Here is a 21,075-nt window from a genome sequence, read left to right as displayed (position 1 = left end):
ATATATTTTAGTAATCTGGGATATTGCATAATATATTACATTGTATAAGTTAAGCAACATGGTTTTAAAATATTCTCATCTACATGACAGCTGGAAGTGCTACAGTGTGCCTTTTAAAGTGTGTCCACAGCTCAACGAGGTCTTTGGAAGATGCATTTGGCACGAAATAAATGTCTGAGTGTGAGCATTTTGTTCCCTTGGCATTCCAAAAATACATCTGTTGCGTCATGTTAACGTAGGGATGGCTGACTGCACTCCCAGTCACACTGGGTAGTGATTTTTGAGTATAACATGTAAATGCATTTCTCTCGAATGATCAATAGTAGATTTAATTGCTGATATGAGTAGACGACACAACGAGGATGGCTGATGCTACAGGACTGTAGCTTCTTCCATGGCATTGACCCACCTAGAACAGAACAGATTTTTCACATTATATAATAGAACATAACCAGGGCTTGACATTTACACCTGCCAACCCGGGAAATACGGGTGGATTTTGGCAGTAGTGTGTAACGCAGTCACTCCTACTAGTCACTTTGCTGGGTTCAATATTATATATAATATATACTTTTTTCAGTTATAGTCTTTTAAAAAGTCATCTGATATAATAAACTAAGTGCAAATGTAGTGTTGTCAAAACTATCAATTTTTCAAAACATATTAATACTGAAATATCTGAAACGCTTTCAACACTAATTTTCTGCAAAATAGATACGTGATACCAGCTGCGCTTTCTCTCTTTCTCATCTCTCCGACAGTGAGTTGACACACAAACCCGCCTCCCCTCACTCACTGTTCATTTGCTCCGGATGAATATTATTGGTGCTATAGGGCTTTAATTTTGGTGTGGGATTGCGCGTATTGCTCATAATTTTACTCACTCCAGCAGATTTTGTGCTCACACCAAAAGTGCGCAGACATGTAGCCACCTCTCAGTATTAAATTGAGCTCTTTTACACTGCTTATTGTGCTTAAACATTCAAATACACACAAAATAATGTTGGAACGCCGGTCTTGGCAAGTATTCATGTAAACACAGTCAGTTATATTTTAAATGAACGTAAACAGAAAGAAAACACATGTGTAACAGTATAATGGATCCGTGCATCAGGTCTTAAAGTGACAGCAGCCTAATATACTTGCTGTCAAATTATGAGATAATATTAAAAATATCTATATGGCAGTTTTTCCCCATGGTATCGATGCTAAATTCTGGCCAGTGAAAATGATGAGTGGCTAGTAACTTTGGAAAACCACTAGCCACAGTGGTTGGTGAGCAAAAAAAGTTAATCCCAAGCCCTGAACATAACATATATATGTTTTATTATTTGTATAATGTTTTAGATAGGCATCTCTTATGCTCAACAAGGTTGTTTTTATTTGATTAAAACAATACAGTAAAACTTTTAATGCTGTGAAATATTATTACAATTTAAGTCAAATTCTAATACGCTGATTTGCTGATCAATAAAAATTTCTTATTCTTGTTATTGTCAATGTTGAAAACAGTTGAACTGCTTAATATTTTTGTTAAAAGCATGATATACTTTTTATAATTTTTTTTTCATAAACAGCTAATTAAAAAGAACGGCATTTATCTGAAATTCTAGTGTAACAACATTTTTGATCAATTTAATGCATATATAAACATAATATAGTTATCATATACATTATATATACTTATATATATATATATATATATATATATATATATTAGGGCTGTCAAAATAACGCGTTAATTTCGATTAATTAATCTGAGAAAAAAATAACGCGTTAAAAAAAAATAACGCAGATTAATCCATTAATAATATTTAATTGACCTTTGAACCTTTAGCCGTTCTAGCCACCATTCGACTGTAAAATGAAGGAGGGAGATGACTGCTGCGCTGACGGACAGAACGAGCAGAGCTCCTCCCTGGTGCGTGCGAGCTCTCTGTCTTCAAAGTAAGCACCGTCTTTGCACTCTCTCTACCTCACACATAATAATCTAAATCAGCTGACACAATGCTAAAAGTTCGTAAGACCGAATCCATGTTTCACGAGGCGCATTCGGAGAATGTTTTCCCTGAATAACCGCTGGGTGTGAATATGTCACCTCATCTTCTCTGACAGGCGCCCTGCACATGCAGCTGACATAAACCACACTTTCAGTAAACAAAAAGAAAATCCTATCCAGTGGTGAAGTGTTTTCCGTGTTGACAAATCTTTTGCGATGTCCTAATAACAATCGCGATTCGCACGCAACGCGTCAACGTCCGCTAATGTCCAATCCGCGACCTAATGACTCATTTGAACCGATTCATTTTTATGAATCATGACAACAACTGATCTGTCCACACGGTCTATAATGAATAATTTACTCGAACAACTCTGAAATGAGAACATACAGCTATGGAAAAAATTAAGAGACCACTTAACATTGATTTCTGAACTTGGAGTGGTCTCTTAATTTTTTCCATAGCTGTAAGTGTCCTAACCCCATTTAGCAAGACTGGTTAGTAAAATTAGCCTTAATAATCCACAATATTTTCAGGTTATTTAAATGACAATGTGTAGTAAATTAGGCCTACCTATAAAATCAGTTAGTTTAGACTGGAGTGAGGTGAAACCAGAACAAAGCAAGTTGTTGTTAGCTAGGTGCATTCAATTGTATATGGTAGAAAATTATATTATTAGTTAATATAACTTCTAAATTCTACTTTTTAATACTTTTCAGGTTTAGCAAAAAAGCATCTTCTCTTACAAAGCTATAAAATTCCTTTTTTTTTTTCCCTTATTTTTATTTTTTTGCAAAGAGGGCAAGAAAGAATTACAGTGACGGGTACTTTATTGTCAGTATCAGGCTCGCAGATTACGTGGGTAGGGCACTTTTTACTGTTTGTGTGGATGACCATGTCTGTCACCACCGAAGACCATGAATTGAAATATTGAATACTTTCACAGCAAAAATTACGTATGCGATTAATTTAGATTAATTAATCACAGAGTATGTAATTTTTAATAAAAAATTTTAATCAATTGACAGCCCTAATATATATATATAATAAAAAACAGTCTTATAAATTGGTATATAATGTACTTTGAATGTAATGTGTATGTGTTTTAACCTCTGCGCAGTGTGACTGTCCTGGGCTCTGAAAGTACAGAAGAGAGTGCTTTTGTGGTACAGATGAAACATGCTGCTTTCCTCTTCAACCTCTGACCTCACAGAGAAACCCAATAGAGGAAGGGTCTCGCATGCAACCCTCTCCTTATATAAGACAAAAAGACAAAGGGAGAGATTAGGAACTGCATGTTGCAAGTTAATGTGTGCAAAAACGTGACTGTGTGCATTACCTCAGGCTGTGGATATGTGTAGAGAACTTTATCTTTTAGGAGGAACCACAGGCTTCTCCAACTTCTCTTGCTGTTCTTGCATCTCTGCAGTGTTCCACTCATCACCCCCTCAGACCCTGTCTCCTTGGCAACAACACATGATAATACATTAATGTTTCATAGTTCACCCCAAATTCAAAGGAAAATAAACAAAAATGTTTTGCATACAGAAAATAAAGAAAACATTCATATAAAATTATATATTATTTAAATTAAATGTATTCATAGATCTCATTACAAAACTTGGGTAATGATTTTCATGTATTACAGCAAAGTGTTTTAACAGTGTTATTGTAGTATTCATAATATTGGTTAATATTTATAGTTTATTTTATTTCAGCCTTATTTCAATTAATAAAAATGTTTTAATAGTTTTAGTTTAACTATAATAACCATGTTTCCAAATGTGAGTTTGTGAGTGAGGCACTGTTCATGAGTTGATGAAAAGCTAATAATATAAATGATGATATATTATCTATATTAATAATGTATATATAAAGATAATATATTACAAAGATATATAAAAATAAATATTTTATTAGTTTACCTGCAGTCATGTAACTATCAATCGATATCATAAAACTATAAACATGCAAATGTGGTGTTAAATTATTGCAATATTACAAATATTCAGTGGTGTATAAAGTACTCGAAAACCATACTTGAGTAAAAGTATAGATATCTTACCAGAAAATGACTTTGGTAGAAGTCAAAGTCACTGTTTAGAATGTTACTTGAGTAAAAGTTTTAAAGTATGTGATGTTTTTTGTACTTAAGTACGAAAAGTATTTTTTTGATATTAAATGTACTTAAGTATTGAAAGTAAAAGTACAAGTAAATGTAAAATACAAAAGGAGCAAAAAATATAATTAAAAATTGTTCTATACACAGTTTGAGCAGCATGATTATGTTCAGTTTTAACTCTTTCTTACATTTTGCTTCTTTGAATTAAAAAATGGCTAAATGTTTATTTTATTTTTTAAATATAAAAAATACTAATATATTAATTATACATTGATCATTGTTAATGTTAATTCATAGTGCATTATAACTAATGTAAGAGAGAACTTTAAAATGTAAAAATGTAAATGTCGAAATTAACAATGAACAATACTTTTATTAACCTTTAATTTACAAATGGACTTTTATTGTCAAGTGTTACCATTTCATAACAGTCATGTTTAAAACTTACCATCTTTCACACAAAGGCACAGCATGGGTCAATTATATGTATACTTTCACACATTATTTGCCTCTATTTTAGAAAACTTGATGATGATCTAATCAAAATATGTGTTACAGTGCCGATAAAAAGAACAAATCGAATACATTTCTGATAAATGTTTCTGTCGCTGCATGATGAGGATACTGTTTAAATAGGCAACTTCGCTGGATAACGAATGCATACCAGCGAACAAATGGATATAAACTAATGCAAATGAATGGTAACAATCGTGACATTAAACAGTTGGTATTTTTGTCACATTAGTAGTACCTCAAGCGGTTAAAACAATGTTAGCCTCGACGGAAAACATACTACTGTTCTCCACTAATGCAGCATCTAACTAATTACTTTATAATTATATGAAAACATGTACTGTAGTGTACACTGTATAACATACCGTTTTGTTGTTCGTTTTAAATCCGTTTTTGAAGTGTCCCGCTCTGTGCAGCGCGCAGCCTCACGTCACGTGTCAAAACAAACTATACGGGGCATCAGTAATAGTTTTTATTTCGCCTCTAGAGGCCGCTCTCGTACTGTATAATGACAGCGCACTCTTCTCAGCCGCTCCAGCAATGAAATCAACCGCGGTTGTGCGAGCACTTGCTTGCAGTCTGTGTTCTTCCGACTTTATTTTGTAGTAAGTAACGAAAATGCTTTGGGAAAATGTATCGGAGTAAAAGTATATATTTTATTTAGGAAATGTAGTGGAGTAAAAGTAAAAGTTGACAGAAATATAAATACTCAAGTAAAGTACAGATTCTATTAAAAAATACTTAAGTACTGTAACGAAGTATTATTACTTTGTTACATTACACCACTGCCAATATTTCAGTATTACAGGTAAATATTTTAGATCAAAAAGGGTTCGCTGACAAAAAATAGATGAATTCCTGTATTACAATAACAAGAATGAGATTTCCTAATTAAAAAAGCAAACATAAGTTCACAACACAACGAAATAAAGCCACAAAGCAATGGAATCGAGCCACAACAAAACAAAATAAAGCCACAACACAACGGAAATGCTCCCGGCCACTTGGGGGCTCTCAGAGCTAGGTAATATTAGTATTCCTTGCCACTGTTCTACTGTATAAAGTCGACAGTCTTACAAAGATATCAACACCATGATTAGTTTTAAGTATGTAAACATTGTATATCGACATGAAATATTAATTAAAAATCAACTACGTGCACAATAGTGATGTGTCGATCTTGAACGATTCGTTCATTTTGAACGAATCTTTAATGTGACTCGGGAAGAACGAGTCGTCTCGGGGGGTGATTCGTTCAGTCGCGCATGTGCAATATTCTACTACAGGTTCTGTACTGCTAGTAGTAGTTCACCTGATGATTCAATTGATTAGTTCATTTCATGAGTCTTTCGGGTTTTGAGTCGTTCCTTAATCACGTGACAGACCCATACGCTACCAATGCATTCTGAGCCGGAAAGAGAATTGATTAGTTCTTTTTATGAGTCTTTCGGGTTTTTGAGTCGTTCCTTAATCACGTGACAGACCCATACACTATGCTGTGTGACCCAAGCACATTATATTTATTAGTAAATAACGTTAACTCTCCAGTTTTGTTTGAGTTTGTGTTACAACTGTTAAAGCTGAAGTTATCATAACCTTGATGTCTTAAACTAACATTAATAATTCAAATTCAAAATGTTATTTGCTTTTAATTTATGTCATTATGTCCTTTTTGAGCAATCTTCTTATACATATATTAGACTAATATGTCAAGTATGACTAGGAAAAGCAATTATTATAACAGCAAATTCAAAATTGGAGTAAAAATGAACAAACTAGGCTATAAATACTTTGTATTGTAGGCTTGGATTATTATATAGCCTAGTGTTTATTTACAGACAGACAGTCAAAAAGATAAATTAATCAATACTTTATTTATAACAGGGCTTTATTTATTTATAATAACTCACCACAGATCCTCAAGAAACAGTAACAAAAACAGTGACAGAAATGTCAGAAATAGCATATGGGTCTGTCACGTGATTAAGGACCGACTCAAAACCTGAAAGACTCATGAAGAGAACTAATCAATTCTCTTTCCGGCTCAGAATGCATTGGCTTAGTGTATGGGTCTGTCACGTGATTAAGGAAGGACTCAAAAACCCGAAAGACTCATGAGATGAACTAATCAGTTCTCTTACCGGCTCAGAATGCGTTGGTTTAGCATGGGACTGCCTGTCACATCATTAAGGAATGACTTAAACCCGAAGACTTGTCAGACAAGAGGTGAGGTGAGCTTAATCAGCTTGTCATAAACTGAAGACCCAGGTAAAGAATTAATCATTTCTGAATCTTATAGCATTGTAGTTTTGTATTGTTTGTAGTGGGATAAACGTTTGCATAAGTAGTAGATGTGTTGGGGAAGTAACACGTAACATTTTAATTACATTTTGCTAAAATGAACGAAATGACTCGAAAAAAGATTCGTTCATTTTGTTGAACGAGACTCAAAAGTCAGAGTCAGTAAAATGATCCGAACTTCCCATCACTAGTGCACAATAGCTTCATATTTATACTTGTGAATGATTTGAGGCATGATGAAGGGAACATCCACCAATTCCACCAAGTGGTTAAAACGTATAATTTGTATTCATTACAATGACTTTGTTTAACATTTAAAAACAGACATGTTCAAATTCCAAAGCTTGGAATTTGAATATGTCTGTTTTTAAATGTTATAAGTAATGTTAATGAATACAAATTATACGTTTTAACCAATTGGTGGAATTGTCAGACGTTCCCTTCACCACAGTGGTAGCGCGTCAAATCATTCACAGGTATAAAAATGAAGCTATTTTGCACGTAGGTGATTTTTAATTAATATTTCATGTCGATATACAATGTTTAAATACTGTTAAAACTGATTGTGGTATTGATATTACTGCCGACTCTATAGAACATTGGCAAGGAAAACTAACTTTACAGAGCTCTGAGAGCCCCCTAGTGGTTGGGAGCATTTCCGTTGTGTTGTGGCTTTATTTCGTTGTGTTGTGGCTTGATTCCGTTGCGTTGTGGCTCAATTTCTTTGTGTTGTGAACTTATGTTTGCTTTTTTAATTTCGTTGTGTTGTGCACTACTGGGCCACCGTAGAATTGGGATGGGGGGCTTAATTGCCATAAACATAATGCAATGCCAAAATCTTAATGGTCTTAAAATAATATTTAATTTTCTTTATGTACACTGCGTTCCAAATTATTATGCAAGTGACATACATAGTAAGATTTCAGTACAATAAACATTCAGATTATAGTTTTTCTAAGAAAATGTATGTTTGTTTATTTATCCATGTCTTTTTAGATAACTGGTATCAATCTCAGACAAAATAATTTGCCAGATCTATGGAAACCCTACTTAGAGGTTGTTCCACTTTATTAAGCAAGTCACAGTTCTCATGCAATATGGGGAGGAAGAAAGATCTTTCTGAAGATGAAAAGCATGAAATGGTCCAATGTTGTGCAAAAGGCATGAAAACAACTAATATTTTGTGAAAACTTAATGGAGATTATCAAATTATCATAAGATTTGTAAGTGATTAGAGCACAGCAGAACTTGGTCAGATAAAGGCTTATTAATGAAAGTTCCTGTCAAAAAAATTAATTGTATTAAAAGGGCAGCTATAAAAAAGCCAGTGTTGAACAGCAAACAGGTATTTGAAGCTGCTGGTGTCTCTGGAGTCTTGAGAAACTCTCCATGCAGGCTGGCAGTTGTGCGTAAATATGCATTTCAGCCACTCCAAACCAAATCTCACAAAGAGAAACATTAACAGTGGGTGTAGAAATACATGAAGACTCATTTTTGAAATAGTTTTATTCACTTACTAATGCTGTACTACAATGGATGGTCTAAACAGATGGATTTCTGGATGGTTGGTGAATGGCTCCACGTTCCAACAAGACTGCGACGTCCGCAATACATTTTTGACGGGTTGTGATTTGGGCTGGAAAATTGGGAAGTGAGATGGAAGGTCCCTTTAGGGTCTCTGAGGGTATTAAAATAACTTTTGCAAGATATGTGAAGTTCAAAACTGGCCATTTTCAGCTATGATATAAAAAGGAGGATAGTGCCTATCCCATGCTGCAAAAAAACACCACAGCAATAAAACTGTTTGAAAATGTATTTCTACACCCACTGTAAATGTTTCTCTTTGTGAGGTTTGGTTTGGAGTGGCTGAAATGCATCTTTACGCACAACTACCAGCCTGCATGGAGAGTTTCTTGAGACTCCAGAGACACCAGAAGCTTCAAATACCTGTTTGCTGTTCAACACTGCCTTTTTTTATAGCTGCCCTTTTAATAGAATTCATTTTTTTGACAGGAACTTTCATTAATAAGCCTTTATCTGACCGAGTTCTGCTGTGCTCTAAATCACTCACAAATCTTATAATAATTTGATAATCTCCATTCAGTTTCACAAAATATTAGTTGTTTTCATGCTTTTTGCACAACATTGGACCATTTCATGCTTTTCATCTTCAAAATGATCTTTCTTCCTCTCCATATGGCATGAGAACTATGACTTGCTTAATAATATGGAACAACCTCTAAGCAGGATTTCCATAGATCTGGCAAATTATTTTGTCTGAGATTGATACCAGTTATCTAAAAAGACATGGATAAATAAACAAACATACATTTTCTTAGAAAAACTATAATCTGAATGTTTATTCTATTGAAATCTTACTGATATGTCAATTGCATAATAATTTGGAACACGGTGTATGTATATACTGTATATGTATGGTCCTTTTGATTTTGGGGTGACTTACTACATGACTTACTAAATGACTACTGAGAACAGCATAACCATGCAATTTATACAGTAGATGTAAAAAAATAAAAAAAATAAATCAATGTTGTAATCAAAAACTGTAGATTTATTATATTAGATCAGAGTGAAAAGTCTACTGAGAGCGCAAAGAAATATTTAGGTATTTTTTAGATATAGATATTAATCCAGAGGTTATGAGATACCTGGTTGAAAGACATCTGGCCTTTGCGGCTCTTCCACAGACTTGATGGATGAATGTTTTGGAAGACAGCAGAGAGCGGTCGACTGGAGCTCTCCGTTATTGTGGCAACATCTCTCAAACAGATGCACAAACATATGAGCGTCAAGCATAACTAGGTATAATTAATAAAACTTCTAATTAATCAAAGATATTGTGGTTGTACCATTCTTACGCAGCTCAGTGTAACAATGATCACACACTTTGGCACGTCTGTTCTTCATGTATTTGAGGGGGAATTTATTCCTGCAACAATCTCTGCAAACAACCTACAAGTAAGATAAGATAGAAAACCAGAATAGACAGAGCTTTTAAGTGGTACTCTATGTAAGTATGATGCACTTTAGACACTCTACTAACAATAATTAATTAAAATGTCAGCTAACTCTCATTAGAGTATTAGTAGACCGTCTGCTTAATATCTGCTAACACTTTATTTTGATGATCCCCCAAACAGACATTCTACTGACTATAAGTATCTTTGCAACTACATGTCAACTTCATCTACTTACCCGAAACCCTAACACCTAACCTAACAGTCTACTAATACTCTAATGAGAATTAGTTGACATGTAGTGGCAAAGTTACTTACAGTTAGTAGAACGTCTAAAGTGGACGAAAAAAAAAAACATCTATATAAAAAAACCTAAGTATGTTTCTCTGTATGCATTTGTACCTTGCCACAGGCATGGCAGTGATGTCGTCTGTTTGTGAGGCTGAAATGTGAGGGACAGTTCATGCAAACGGTCACCTGGGAAACAGACAACAGGGGAGGAGCATTCTCACCGAGACACATCTCTGGACCCTCCACTAACTAAAACACAAGACACATTCAAACAAAATGTCAATTCTTTCAGGTGCCACGTTGACATTTTATCACACTGTACAGTATATACAGCTTCCTCACCTCAAAACAGCCCACTAGGTCTCCTGATGCCGGGCCAAGATCCACCAATGTCCGATTCAGTGTAACAAACCAACTGTCCCGTTCGATGCAGGAGCTGCACACAGGAACACATGCATCAGTCATGCTGCACACATACATATGCATGCTTGGGCGAGTGAGTTTGTTTATGTCACTTGCCTGGCAGACAAAGTGATGCTTATATCTTTTACTTCTATCTTCAGTGCACTTTGAGAATTCTCTATAGGTGGCTTGCTGACCTGAAAGATGAAAGTGAGAAATGTTTAATTATCATTCATTCCCTGTCTATGGTTCAGATAATTTATGGAGCTTAAAAGTATTCAAAGAATTGGTCATTAAGATTCTATAAGAGGAAAGGCCAAAATAAGAGAAGGAAGATATAAAAACAACAAATAAATAAAATATATATGACCATTTCAAACATTTTCAAATGTATAATAAGTGCAAACTAGAATAAGATAAAGAGAACCATGTTTCATGCATTTAATTTTCTTATAAGTTTATTCTCTTTTGTTATATGCATTTTTCCATATTTTTAGTTCTGTATTCTCATCTCATTTTCTTGTAGCATAAAGCATTTTTATACTATTATATAATAAAATAATATAAATATTGCTATAAGGTGCTACAGAAATAATGCTTTACATACACACTTATAACCAGCATTATTTTAGTACTATTTATATGCTTCTGTAGTATTTATTAACATTTTGAATAAGCTTTTATTTTTCATTTTTTTTAGTTTTCATTTAATTTGATGTTAAATTTTAAGAATTTTGCTATATGTTTTTGTCATTTTATTTGTTTTATTCAATTTCTATTTAGCTTTAATTTATATTTCAGTTTTAATGAAAACAATTTAATAGTTTTAGTTAAAAAAAAACAACACTGCTTATAATTGGCATCTTGAGTACTTAATATGCTGCATTGGTGTTATGTCTATGATATTAGATGATTTCCAAAAACCATTATGCACAGGCATGTGCACACATAGACATAAAAGGGGGCTTGAGACCCTGCCCTTTTTCTTCCTCAAGAGAAAGTGCCTTTTTCCTGGTGTGCTTTTTTTAAATAAATGCATATATATACCTGTTTACGCACAGCTTCCCTGTCAAAAATATATTTACTGAATAAAAAAAATTGCTATATATCAGGTTGGCTTTGTTGAGTTCAGCAACCCTCCCTTCGCGACACGCCATTCATCGTGGATTTGGTCATGCTGTGCTGTGTAGCAACAAAAATCAGCAGGCTTCTGGCACCCTCTGCAGGCATTTGTTATAATATATAATGCAATTATAACATTTCAGGGGAAAAAACTCTTGATGTGTTTAAATATGCAGATTAGCTTGTTTTTGGTTAATATAGAATAAATCTACAGATGCAAACAGACACGCCACCAGACAGATGGTAGTAGGCTTAAAACAAACACCATCTAAATTTGTAGGGTTAGGATTAAGTTTTCTTTCCATTAGAGTAAAAGAAGACATTAAAGCAAAAATAGACCAAAATCTTAAAATTGTCCACTATATGAAAGAAGTATTCCAATAACCAAAATAATTAAAACGATTTATTTATTTGTGCAAAATAAAAAAATTATTAGTGAAACTATGTCCCTCTCCTCGGTGAAGTCATTTATTCTAAATATATAGCTACTTGAAAATAGTAGTGTGGAAAACATGTACATTGTGGCATAGTTTCCTTTGCTGTTGTCTGCTCTTGTGATAAACCTAGTGAATACCAAAGAAGACAATGGTCTCTGTGTGAACTGATTATTTTGTATAAATCTGTGGAGTATGAAACAATTGTGAGGAAATTAAAATAAATTGATAAGGAAGTCAGAATTGTCTTAATATATTTAAGCTTTTATTATTTTTTTTAAATAAATAATTATGAGAAGTGCCCTTTTTTCCACTTGAGCCCCTGCCCCCCCAAAATGTCTGTGCACGTCCCTGATTATGCATGAATAAACAGTAGAAGTTCTCATGAATGTAGTCAGTCCTACCTCCATCCCTGCCAATGGTAATCTGTTGATGAGTCTGTATTTGCCATCTTGCTGAGGATATGTGTAAAGCATTATGTCATTCATCTGAAAACATAAAAAACGTTAAGGCTTAGAAATACATAACATTCACAACATACATGTAACATACAAGCGTTTGCGTTGGTCGCAGTAACATATGTTCACCACAAGGGAGCACTATGAGGTTGTTTTGATCACAAGTTGCTTTGCTGCATCACTGTTCTGTCAGTCAGTGATTACCATGGTGATTACAGGCAGTGTGTTTGTATTAAAGCAGCTGGTTTCAGACCAGCTTCCAAGGCATGATAACAAATTCAAACGTGCATTCAAGTCGTGATATAACTGTGAATATTCACTGACTAGAATACTTGCTGTATTTCTCTGTGAAATAGGACCATTAATCTTCAATTACTCAGTCTGACGCCATTTTTATTCTTTCCAACAACTGTCAAATCATGTGCACAGGATAGCTGGTTATCATAGGCAGTGAAGAAAACAACTATACTGCTAAACACAACCTAAATTCCTCTTTGTAGACAGGATGTTGGACACAGACGTGCCTTCTAACCATCAGATACAATCAGATAAGGCAGCATATTTTGTCTTCTGAAATGTTAATCAATGGTGCATAAGAAACTACGAAATTCCACAGACCGTCTCCTGCATCAAGCAATAAAACATGAGGGATATTTGAGTTCAGCACTCTGGGGGCCACGTGCCCGTCTCACCGCATGACTGTCTGTCTGGCTTACAAGTCTACAGTATTTCTGACAGCCCATCTCACATCCATCCTGTCACCCTCTGTTCTGTTATCTTAATAGATCGCTCTGTCCCCGTTCCCACAGACTTATTCTAGGGTGAGAGCAGCAGGGCAAAAACAATAGCACATGTAGACATAAACACAACACAGAACAACATCCTGCCAGGAAACTCTAAAAACAAGTAAAATAGCTCACAAACACAAAGGAGAGACACTAGAGACTATACAGAAAGCAAGCAACTGTGTCTCTTGTGTGCTCAACACTCAAAGTCTCATCTAAGCAAATAAAAGTGATATATAAAACTGACAAAATTTACAAGAAATTTTGCATAATTGATAATAGTGTCGCAAAAATATTGTGGGTAAAATCAAATCAAATGAAATCACATACCAAGAAAAGATGACGTGGCTGTTTGCACTTTCTGCTGACTTTCATCAGGGTGCCCTCTTTCACAAACACCTAGGGCAAAGATACAGATAGACAACCTTACTCACCATCACAGCATAAAAGTAAAATAAACCAACAAAATTTGATTGGATAAGTGGTATAAGGTGTTATGTGATCAGTAAGCTATTGAATTTCTCACTCTCCCAGGCTGTAGGAGATCTGTCAGACCCAGAACACTGTGTTCAATGTGGACCAAACGCAGGAGATCCGTCTGACAAAGAGGGAGGAAAAAAAAAAAAAGTAAAATTCCCTTACATGTCACAATGGCATCATATACACGTATGGCCTTGGTTCCACACACATATAACCTTATCTAGACTCTCTGCAATCACATTAGGCCAACACATACATACTCACTCCATTCTTAAGGCTGTCGTTGGCACGATAAGCAACATCTGAGACCACAACCAAAGCATCTGAGGGGCAAAAGAATAATAAGGAGACAGGGACAGATGTAATATTTTAATATATGGACATTTTCATATATATAATTTGGGGGTGACATATATGATATTTATTTACTTTTTTTTTGGATATACAGCTGAATATATTTCCATTACCTATATTCATTAATTACTGAATATATAAAAACATTTCCTAAAACTGCAAATACAATTATTACAAAATAAATTTATATTAAGCATAGTACGTCACACTGCAGAACATAACAGTACACCTCCCTTATCAACAGATACTCAATTATAGCAGCAGTTCATTAATAAATGATCATCATATATAAATAATGCAGAAAGGCTTGTTTAAGAAGATGGATAAAAATGCACGATGGGGTCAAAGGTCATTTGTCTTTTGTGAAACTATCTTAAAGATCTGAGATTTGCTGTTGCTCAAGTAAATCAATTATACACACCGAGAGATAAGACCAAAGGTTTCCATTTTGATTGAAAACATGCCAAGATAAGAATCAAACATCAATTTCTTAAAATTGATGAAAACTAAATTAGGAAACAAAATGGCTTCCTGAGTAATGCTGCTAATTACCTTGTGTATTTTCAAACTCTATGGAGTCTGGTGAGAGGTTATTCAGGTAGTCTGTTAGAAAAAACAAATATAAAGCAACATTAAATGTCTTGGTATAAAAATTGAACAAAATCACATATTATTCGTTTAAAACATTAGGGATTGTTATCACAGAAACAAGCATGTTTAGATGTCACCTGTAAGCAGCATACGGTACTGTAGGATGCGCACAATGACCTGCAGCAACTGCTTTTTCAGGGTCACTGCATCTAGTAGCTGAGATATAAAACATGCTATGTAATATGAAAAATATACAAATACATGCCATCTGAGTAAATAAACACACAAAAACATTCAAATGTAATCATACAGTACAAAACACAGACGAGTTTGAACAGCTATACTAAACAATTTGGCTGGTTGATGGATATGCATAATAAGCATAGATTTTATTCTGATAGTGTTGTCAATCAATGAAAAAAATCCCTTACTGTGCTTTGTATGTGTTCCAGATAATTCAACTTTTCATCATAATGACTGATGTAGGAAGAGAAAATGGAAAACTCTTTCTTCTTTGCCAGGATGATTTCAGCAATACCTTCATTCTGATCCCTGATGAGTGGAGTGAAATGTACAAAACAGATGAAACGATGACAGATGGATATAATTTGGGGATGATAAACAGTTTAAGGTAGCATATGCACATGCATGTGTGTGGTGTGGGTGAGAGAGTCTTACCATTCTTTTAAGCGGGTCTCCAGTAATGTGTGGATATTTTGGTGGAGAGTACAAATATCAGGTACCTCTGTCCACACTGTCATCAGCCTCTCATCGGCTTCAACTGACTATTGTGTGAAAGAGAGAAAAAATAAAAGAAATTTCATTAGTGCATATTGAAGATGCATTCGATCACTTTTTTATGATCACATCAACATATTTTCACCTGAAAACCTCAGGCAAACAAACATACAATGTCATAAATTAATATGACCCACCTCACAGAGAAGTTGTAAAGTCTTAACATGCCTTAAATGAAGAAAAAAGGAGGCATGTTGATGATAATATTGTATTTCTATTCAATTGTTTTTCAATTATGAAAGTTTGTGTGTCACTCTACTCGTACACTTGAGATGATTTTTTTTTTCATGACTTACTGGGCCTCGCTATCCAGAAGCTCTTTGGCACAATAGAAAGCCCTGGAGCAGTTGACAGTCTGAAAGAAAATGACAGTTGAGTTACAATAAATTGAAACAAATGCAAGCAAGACATAGAGAAAAACTCATAAGCTCACCAGTTTGTCGGATGCCTTTGTCTTTTTCTCTTGTGTACAAGCCACACCCACAGACACGCCCACTGTCCCATCCACCCTCACATTAGGAGAACAGAAAGTGTAGAGGCTAAATAACAGAAAAAACATGAAAGTAAAAAAAACAAAAAAAAAAAAAAAACATTTAAAGTACTTAGTTATGCAATCATTCAACATTTGGATTTAAAAAAAAAAAAAAATTTTGGACAATAAACACTGTCAGCAATGTCTTTATGACTGTAAATATATAGATGTTTGACCTGATGTCATGCTAGAGGACTTAAAGGGTTAGTTCACCCAAAAATGAAATTTCTGTCTTTAAGTACTCACCCTCATGCCGTTTCAAACCCGTAAGACCTTCGTTTATCTTTGGAACACAAATTAAGATATTTTTGATGAAATCCAAGAGTTTTTTTTAGCCGGTTAGCAGGAGACATACAGACTAGGGAGTTTTTTTCGACAATAGAAAGCAATGTAATTGCCATAATTCAAGGTCCAGAAAAGTAGTAAAGACATTGTTAAAATAGTCAATAGTCTCTACTATGTCAGACTCGTATGCATTTGATACAGTGAACGGAGTTCAGCGTTGTTTACGTCCAAATGCCGGCCAAGTATTTTTTTATTTTTGTTTTGCCAGTGTCAGCATCACACACATGCAGCGTTGTGTTCACATGAACAGCTCAACCAATACTGAGCCAGCGCTTGTACAAAAACACGGAAGCACTGAACTGGGTTTAATGCGTCAAATGCGTACGAGTCTGACAGGGTAGAGAAGAAATTTTTGAATAAAGTCGTTATTTTTTTTTGTTTTTGCACACAAAAGGTATTCTCGTTGCTTCATAACATTAAGGTTGAACCACTGTAGTCACATGGGCTATTTTAACAATGTCTTTAGTACCTTTCTGTACCTTAAATGATGGTAATTATGTTGCTTTCCATTGGGGATAGAAAAGCCTCTTGAATTTCATCAAAAATATCTTAATTTGTGTTCAGAAGATGAACAAAGGTCTTATGGGTTGAGGGTGAGTACTTATTTCATTTTTGGGTGAACTAACCCTTTAAATAAGCAAATGATTGTCACATGACACATTTGCTTAATTATTGTGTTTACTTACTATTATTTTCAAACAACTTTTTTTCTGATGCATCTTTTGTATTAGGTTTTGTAATATAATCAGGTCAGTTAAATACATACAGATTAAAAGCTTTGCAAAAATGTGTAGTAAATTTAGAAAATAAACAGGTTTGCATTGTATCATTAGATTACCAAAAGATTTAACATGTTAATTTGGCTTAGCTTATGTTAACATCTAACAATATATATCAGTATATAATACCTTGCTTATGATCCCAACAAGATGAAAATTTTTATGGTGTTTATGGTGTCTAGTTTCTCAAAACTGAAGAAAAAAAATATAATGAAGAAAAAAATATATATAATTAAACACTATATTAATCTGTAAACTATTGTACCTATCTGTCTCTTGCTCAGATGACTGACTTTTGCTCTGGAAGCCTGGCAGACTGCTCATATCCACATAGCCATCAGTATCATTGGATGAACTCTGATTTCGTTGACTCTGAATGACGGGATTCAGGAGGCGAATCTGCACATTCTCATAGTGAGAAGCAGCATTTTGAACATTCTCGTATTCCGACGAGTCGGTATTGGGAGATGAAAAAGATCGAGGTTTGGAAAGGGGAAGGGACTCAAAGAGAGAGCCTGGCTCAATAGAAAAGGTGCTAGAAGTCAAATCATTATTAAGAGTGAAGTTCAGTCCCTGTTTTTGTCTATTCTTTTGCAAGAGAAAAGAAGAGGGAGACACAGGTGGTGTGCAATCTGGAGTGCTCTGCAAATCCAGGCTGCCCATGTTATGCCTGATAAAATCCAAGCGTTTATATGATGCTTGTGGACTTGTCTCAGACGAGGACCTGGAGGAGATTGAGCGAGTATCCATCACACTTTTCCGATCTGATTTCCTAAGGAATCGTAACGGCAGAAGATATCGTTTAAACCCGAAATCAGGCTTCTTGCAAGAAGCGGAGATTTCGTTTGGGAGGGATGGAGAACTTTTTCTGATTGGGCGCTTTGTGATGGATGCCAGTTCAAAAGGCGGTGGAATATCCACTCTTGTAACTTTAGCTAAGTTTGAGGTGCCTTGTGAAAGACATCCTAATGAACCAGTCAGCGCAGGTCTACTATCTCCAAGGAAACACTGATCTGTATAGAATGAGCGTGGGTGTAGCAAAAGTCGCCCATTTCCTGGTGCGGGGCTAGTCATTAGGTCAACTCTCCTACTGGGGGTTTCCACAGATATAGAGCGAGTCATAAAGTACTTCCTGTTCTGAAGGAAGTCTTTGGCTTGGATTTTTGGCTCTGTCTCTTCATACACATGATCTGCTGCAAGTTCTTTTCCATCAGATATACTCAAGTGGTCACTTGCAACTTCTTTATCTTCTCCAATGCTCTCTTCATCTCGATTATGTTGTAAACTTTGGCCTTGAGTTTCAGGTTGCTGTTGAACAAGCGAAAGGGCACTCATGACATCAAAATTTAATGAGCCAGACATGGCTTCATCATGATCAGCCACATATTTGCTACAGTAGTTTTTATTTGCATCTGCTACATCACCATCTGAGACAGTTTCAGAGCCTGAAACAATAAATGGCTGAGAAGAAGAAGAATTTGAAAAAGAAATCTGATCGGACTCAAGGAGAGTTTCACCTCCACTGTTTGATGAGGGACAGTCTGGAGAGTCAATAGCTGAGAGATCCTGAGAAGCACTTTTGTTGGGCAAATAATTGTTTCCTTTTTCCTCCATTTTCTCTTTTTCCACCTGCATTTCTTCATCCTCTTCCTCAATGGAAGTTGAAGACAAATCAGAGCTGTTCGATCCATCCTCAGTGATAAGCATCATAACATCTCCACTGACATTGTCCTCGGTTTCTGTTTTTTGAAGAGGCTCTGTTTGTTCAAAGAGATCACACTCAGAAAGTCCATCTTTGTCTGCTAACGCCTCACCTGCATCACAAATATCTGGGAACAACCCATCTATGTCTTCTTCACTTGAAAACATTCTGCCTGGGATTATACCATCTGGGTAAAATTCTTCAACGAAAGTTTTACTGGTGCAAATTTTGTCATATAGTATTCTGTCTCTGTGTGTTATGCATCCATAAACTGTTTTAGAAGCCATTTGAACATCACTAAAACTTTCCTGCGAAGTTGATACACCATTTTTAGTCAGTCCCCATGCTATCTTCCCTACGTCCTCTACTTGTATCTGCTCTGCTGATATATTATCATCCGCATCTTTTTTACTGCATGAATCAGAAAGAAGGTCCATTGACTCTTCCTCATCCTCTGACTTAGATGTCTCACTTTCTTCTAAACCCTCCACCAGATCTAAATCTATTCCCTGTGCTAACTCATCACCGCATCCTAACTCATCCCCCTGTTCCAGAATAACATCCGGTTCTGTCTCATCTGTTTGTACTGTCTTTTCCATACATATAGTTTTTTCTGTCTTCCTCTCTTGTGACCCCTCCTGTTCCAGTAATATTTTTCTATGCATTTCCGTCATACACTCTCTTGAATTTGGAGGCCTTGGGCGTTTGTTAGTGTGGAGTGGCAAGTACATATTGAAGTTTGAACTGAGAGGATGCTGGAGATATTTTCTAGGTTTGTATTCAGTTTTTGGTTTGGGTTCTTGATTATCACAGTACTCTTCAGGAATAGGTGGTTGATGTTGCATCTTGAAGAAAGGCTCAGCCTGGAAGTGTCCTCTGGGGTCCAGGGGATGCTTCTGAAACTCTAAAACACAATATGTAATAAGTAACATATTAACAATTCAGGGCAGTTCCTTTTGCTTTATGCATTAGGATTTTCTATAGTAGAATGAGCAAAATATAGAATAATAAGATGTAGAGTAAAAAAAAGAAAGAAATTAATTTTCATTTAAACTTGAAAGATTTGAACGTTTTGCTGTATTTAATATTTTGCATACACTTTTTTGCATTCAATGTTTATTTCTGCTTTTTTAAATGTTAGGTATATATATTTTTATTTTTACCCTTGTCACAGACCCAAACTTTTAATGATAAACTATGAAAATACATCATAAAAATGAATTATGATCTACACAAAGAGTGAAATAAACCATTTAAATATGTATCATATGATTCAAATAATTAACTACAAGATGATTCACAGTATACTATAATGGAAATTTCACTTCATATAAATACTTCCACAGGACCAAAAGTGCCCATAGCTGAAGAAACATTCTCATAATAAGAAAATATTTAATATGTTATTTACAAGACAGTGCTGGCATTTTGGATTAGCAAATACCATAGTGTATTTCGTACATGTTCTACTTGAGGAGCAACCGGAACATTTACAAATAATTAAATATCTAACCAGTCAGCAACTGTAAATTACTCCATTACAGCATTATACAATGAGGCAAATTTCTTTTCACAAAAATGTCGAAAAGAGCTACTCTAAACGTAATATCCTACTATTTCACGTACTTTCAGACATTTAAATCTTCCCACAGACACATTCCTCGTTTCGTAATTTACCAGCCTACTTAGCTGCCACATTATCGTGTTAAAAACTCACCTGCGCTCATTGTCGAACATCATATAGTCTCTGAGGCACGGCAATAACGGGTCAAATCCATTTGAACACAATGAAATCGTAATCCTAGAATTTACACGGGATTATAACACGAGATTATACATCAACTACTGCATTCTCTTACTTCATTTTGCATTATAACAGCAGTACAGGTCTGGACAGCAGGCACTCAGCACGAGCGCGCGTGCACACGCACTCACGGACGAGACTTCGCCTTTACTTCCTGAGGAAAGGGCGTCGAGACAAAAAGAAAACAGACTTTTTAAAGTAAGAAAATAATATTTATATATATTTTTAATATGCATACATACAGAGATTGTAGAATTTTGACCATCTAGTTTCTTCAGGAGCAC

General features: G+C 35.1%; 1 protein-coding gene across 3 annotated transcripts in view; it reads right to left on the bottom strand.

The window, feature by feature from the left end:
• The window catches only part of LOC137010961 (FYVE, RhoGEF and PH domain-containing protein 5), a 21,301-nt gene extending 373 nt beyond the window's left edge, over window positions 1-20,928 (bottom strand). Inside the window, exons 1-21 of one of the 3 annotated variants that reach the window (XM_067373463.1) lie at window positions 20,847-20,928; window positions 17,551-19,891; window positions 16,063-16,168; window positions 15,926-15,984; window positions 15,767-15,797; window positions 15,510-15,616; window positions 15,263-15,383; window positions 14,969-15,047; window positions 14,793-14,843; window positions 14,151-14,209; window positions 13,933-14,004; window positions 13,737-13,805; window positions 12,568-12,651; window positions 10,725-10,804; window positions 10,548-10,641; window positions 10,317-10,454; window positions 9,807-9,909; window positions 9,606-9,715; window positions 3,340-3,462; window positions 3,111-3,253; window positions 1-409 (exon numbers count right to left, since the gene is read on the bottom strand). The exon at window positions 1-409 is cut by the window's left edge and continues 373 nt beyond it. In XM_067373463.1, the coding sequence (XP_067229564.1) occupies window positions 373-409; window positions 3,111-3,253; window positions 3,340-3,462; window positions 9,606-9,715; window positions 9,807-9,909; window positions 10,317-10,454; window positions 10,548-10,641; window positions 10,725-10,804; window positions 12,568-12,651; window positions 13,737-13,805; window positions 13,933-14,004; window positions 14,151-14,209; window positions 14,793-14,843; window positions 14,969-15,047; window positions 15,263-15,383; window positions 15,510-15,616; window positions 15,767-15,797; window positions 15,926-15,984; window positions 16,063-16,168; window positions 17,551-19,832 (3,948 nt within the window). In that variant the 5' untranslated portion in view covers window positions 19,833-19,891; window positions 20,847-20,928 and the 3' untranslated portion in view covers window positions 1-372. Of the gene's footprint in view, window positions 410-3,110; window positions 3,254-3,339; window positions 3,463-9,605; window positions 9,716-9,806; window positions 9,910-10,316; window positions 10,455-10,547; window positions 10,642-10,724; window positions 10,805-12,567; window positions 12,652-13,736; window positions 13,806-13,932; window positions 14,005-14,150; window positions 14,210-14,792; window positions 14,844-14,968; window positions 15,048-15,262; window positions 15,384-15,509; window positions 15,617-15,766; window positions 15,798-15,925; window positions 15,985-16,062; window positions 16,169-17,550; window positions 19,892-20,704 lie in introns of all 3 variants that reach the window. The other 2 variants (XM_067373459.1, XM_067373462.1) reach the window with 2 other exon arrangements.
• Between the last annotated feature and the right edge of the window lie 147 nt (window positions 20,929-21,075).

Source organism: Chanodichthys erythropterus, chromosome 21 (assembly GCF_024489055.1).
Source record: "Chanodichthys erythropterus isolate Z2021 chromosome 21, ASM2448905v1, whole genome shotgun sequence".
In the NCBI taxonomy this organism is placed as follows: domain Eukaryota; kingdom Metazoa; phylum Chordata; class Actinopteri; order Cypriniformes; family Xenocyprididae; genus Chanodichthys; species Chanodichthys erythropterus.
This window is presented reverse-complemented; position numbering and strand designations above follow the sequence as displayed.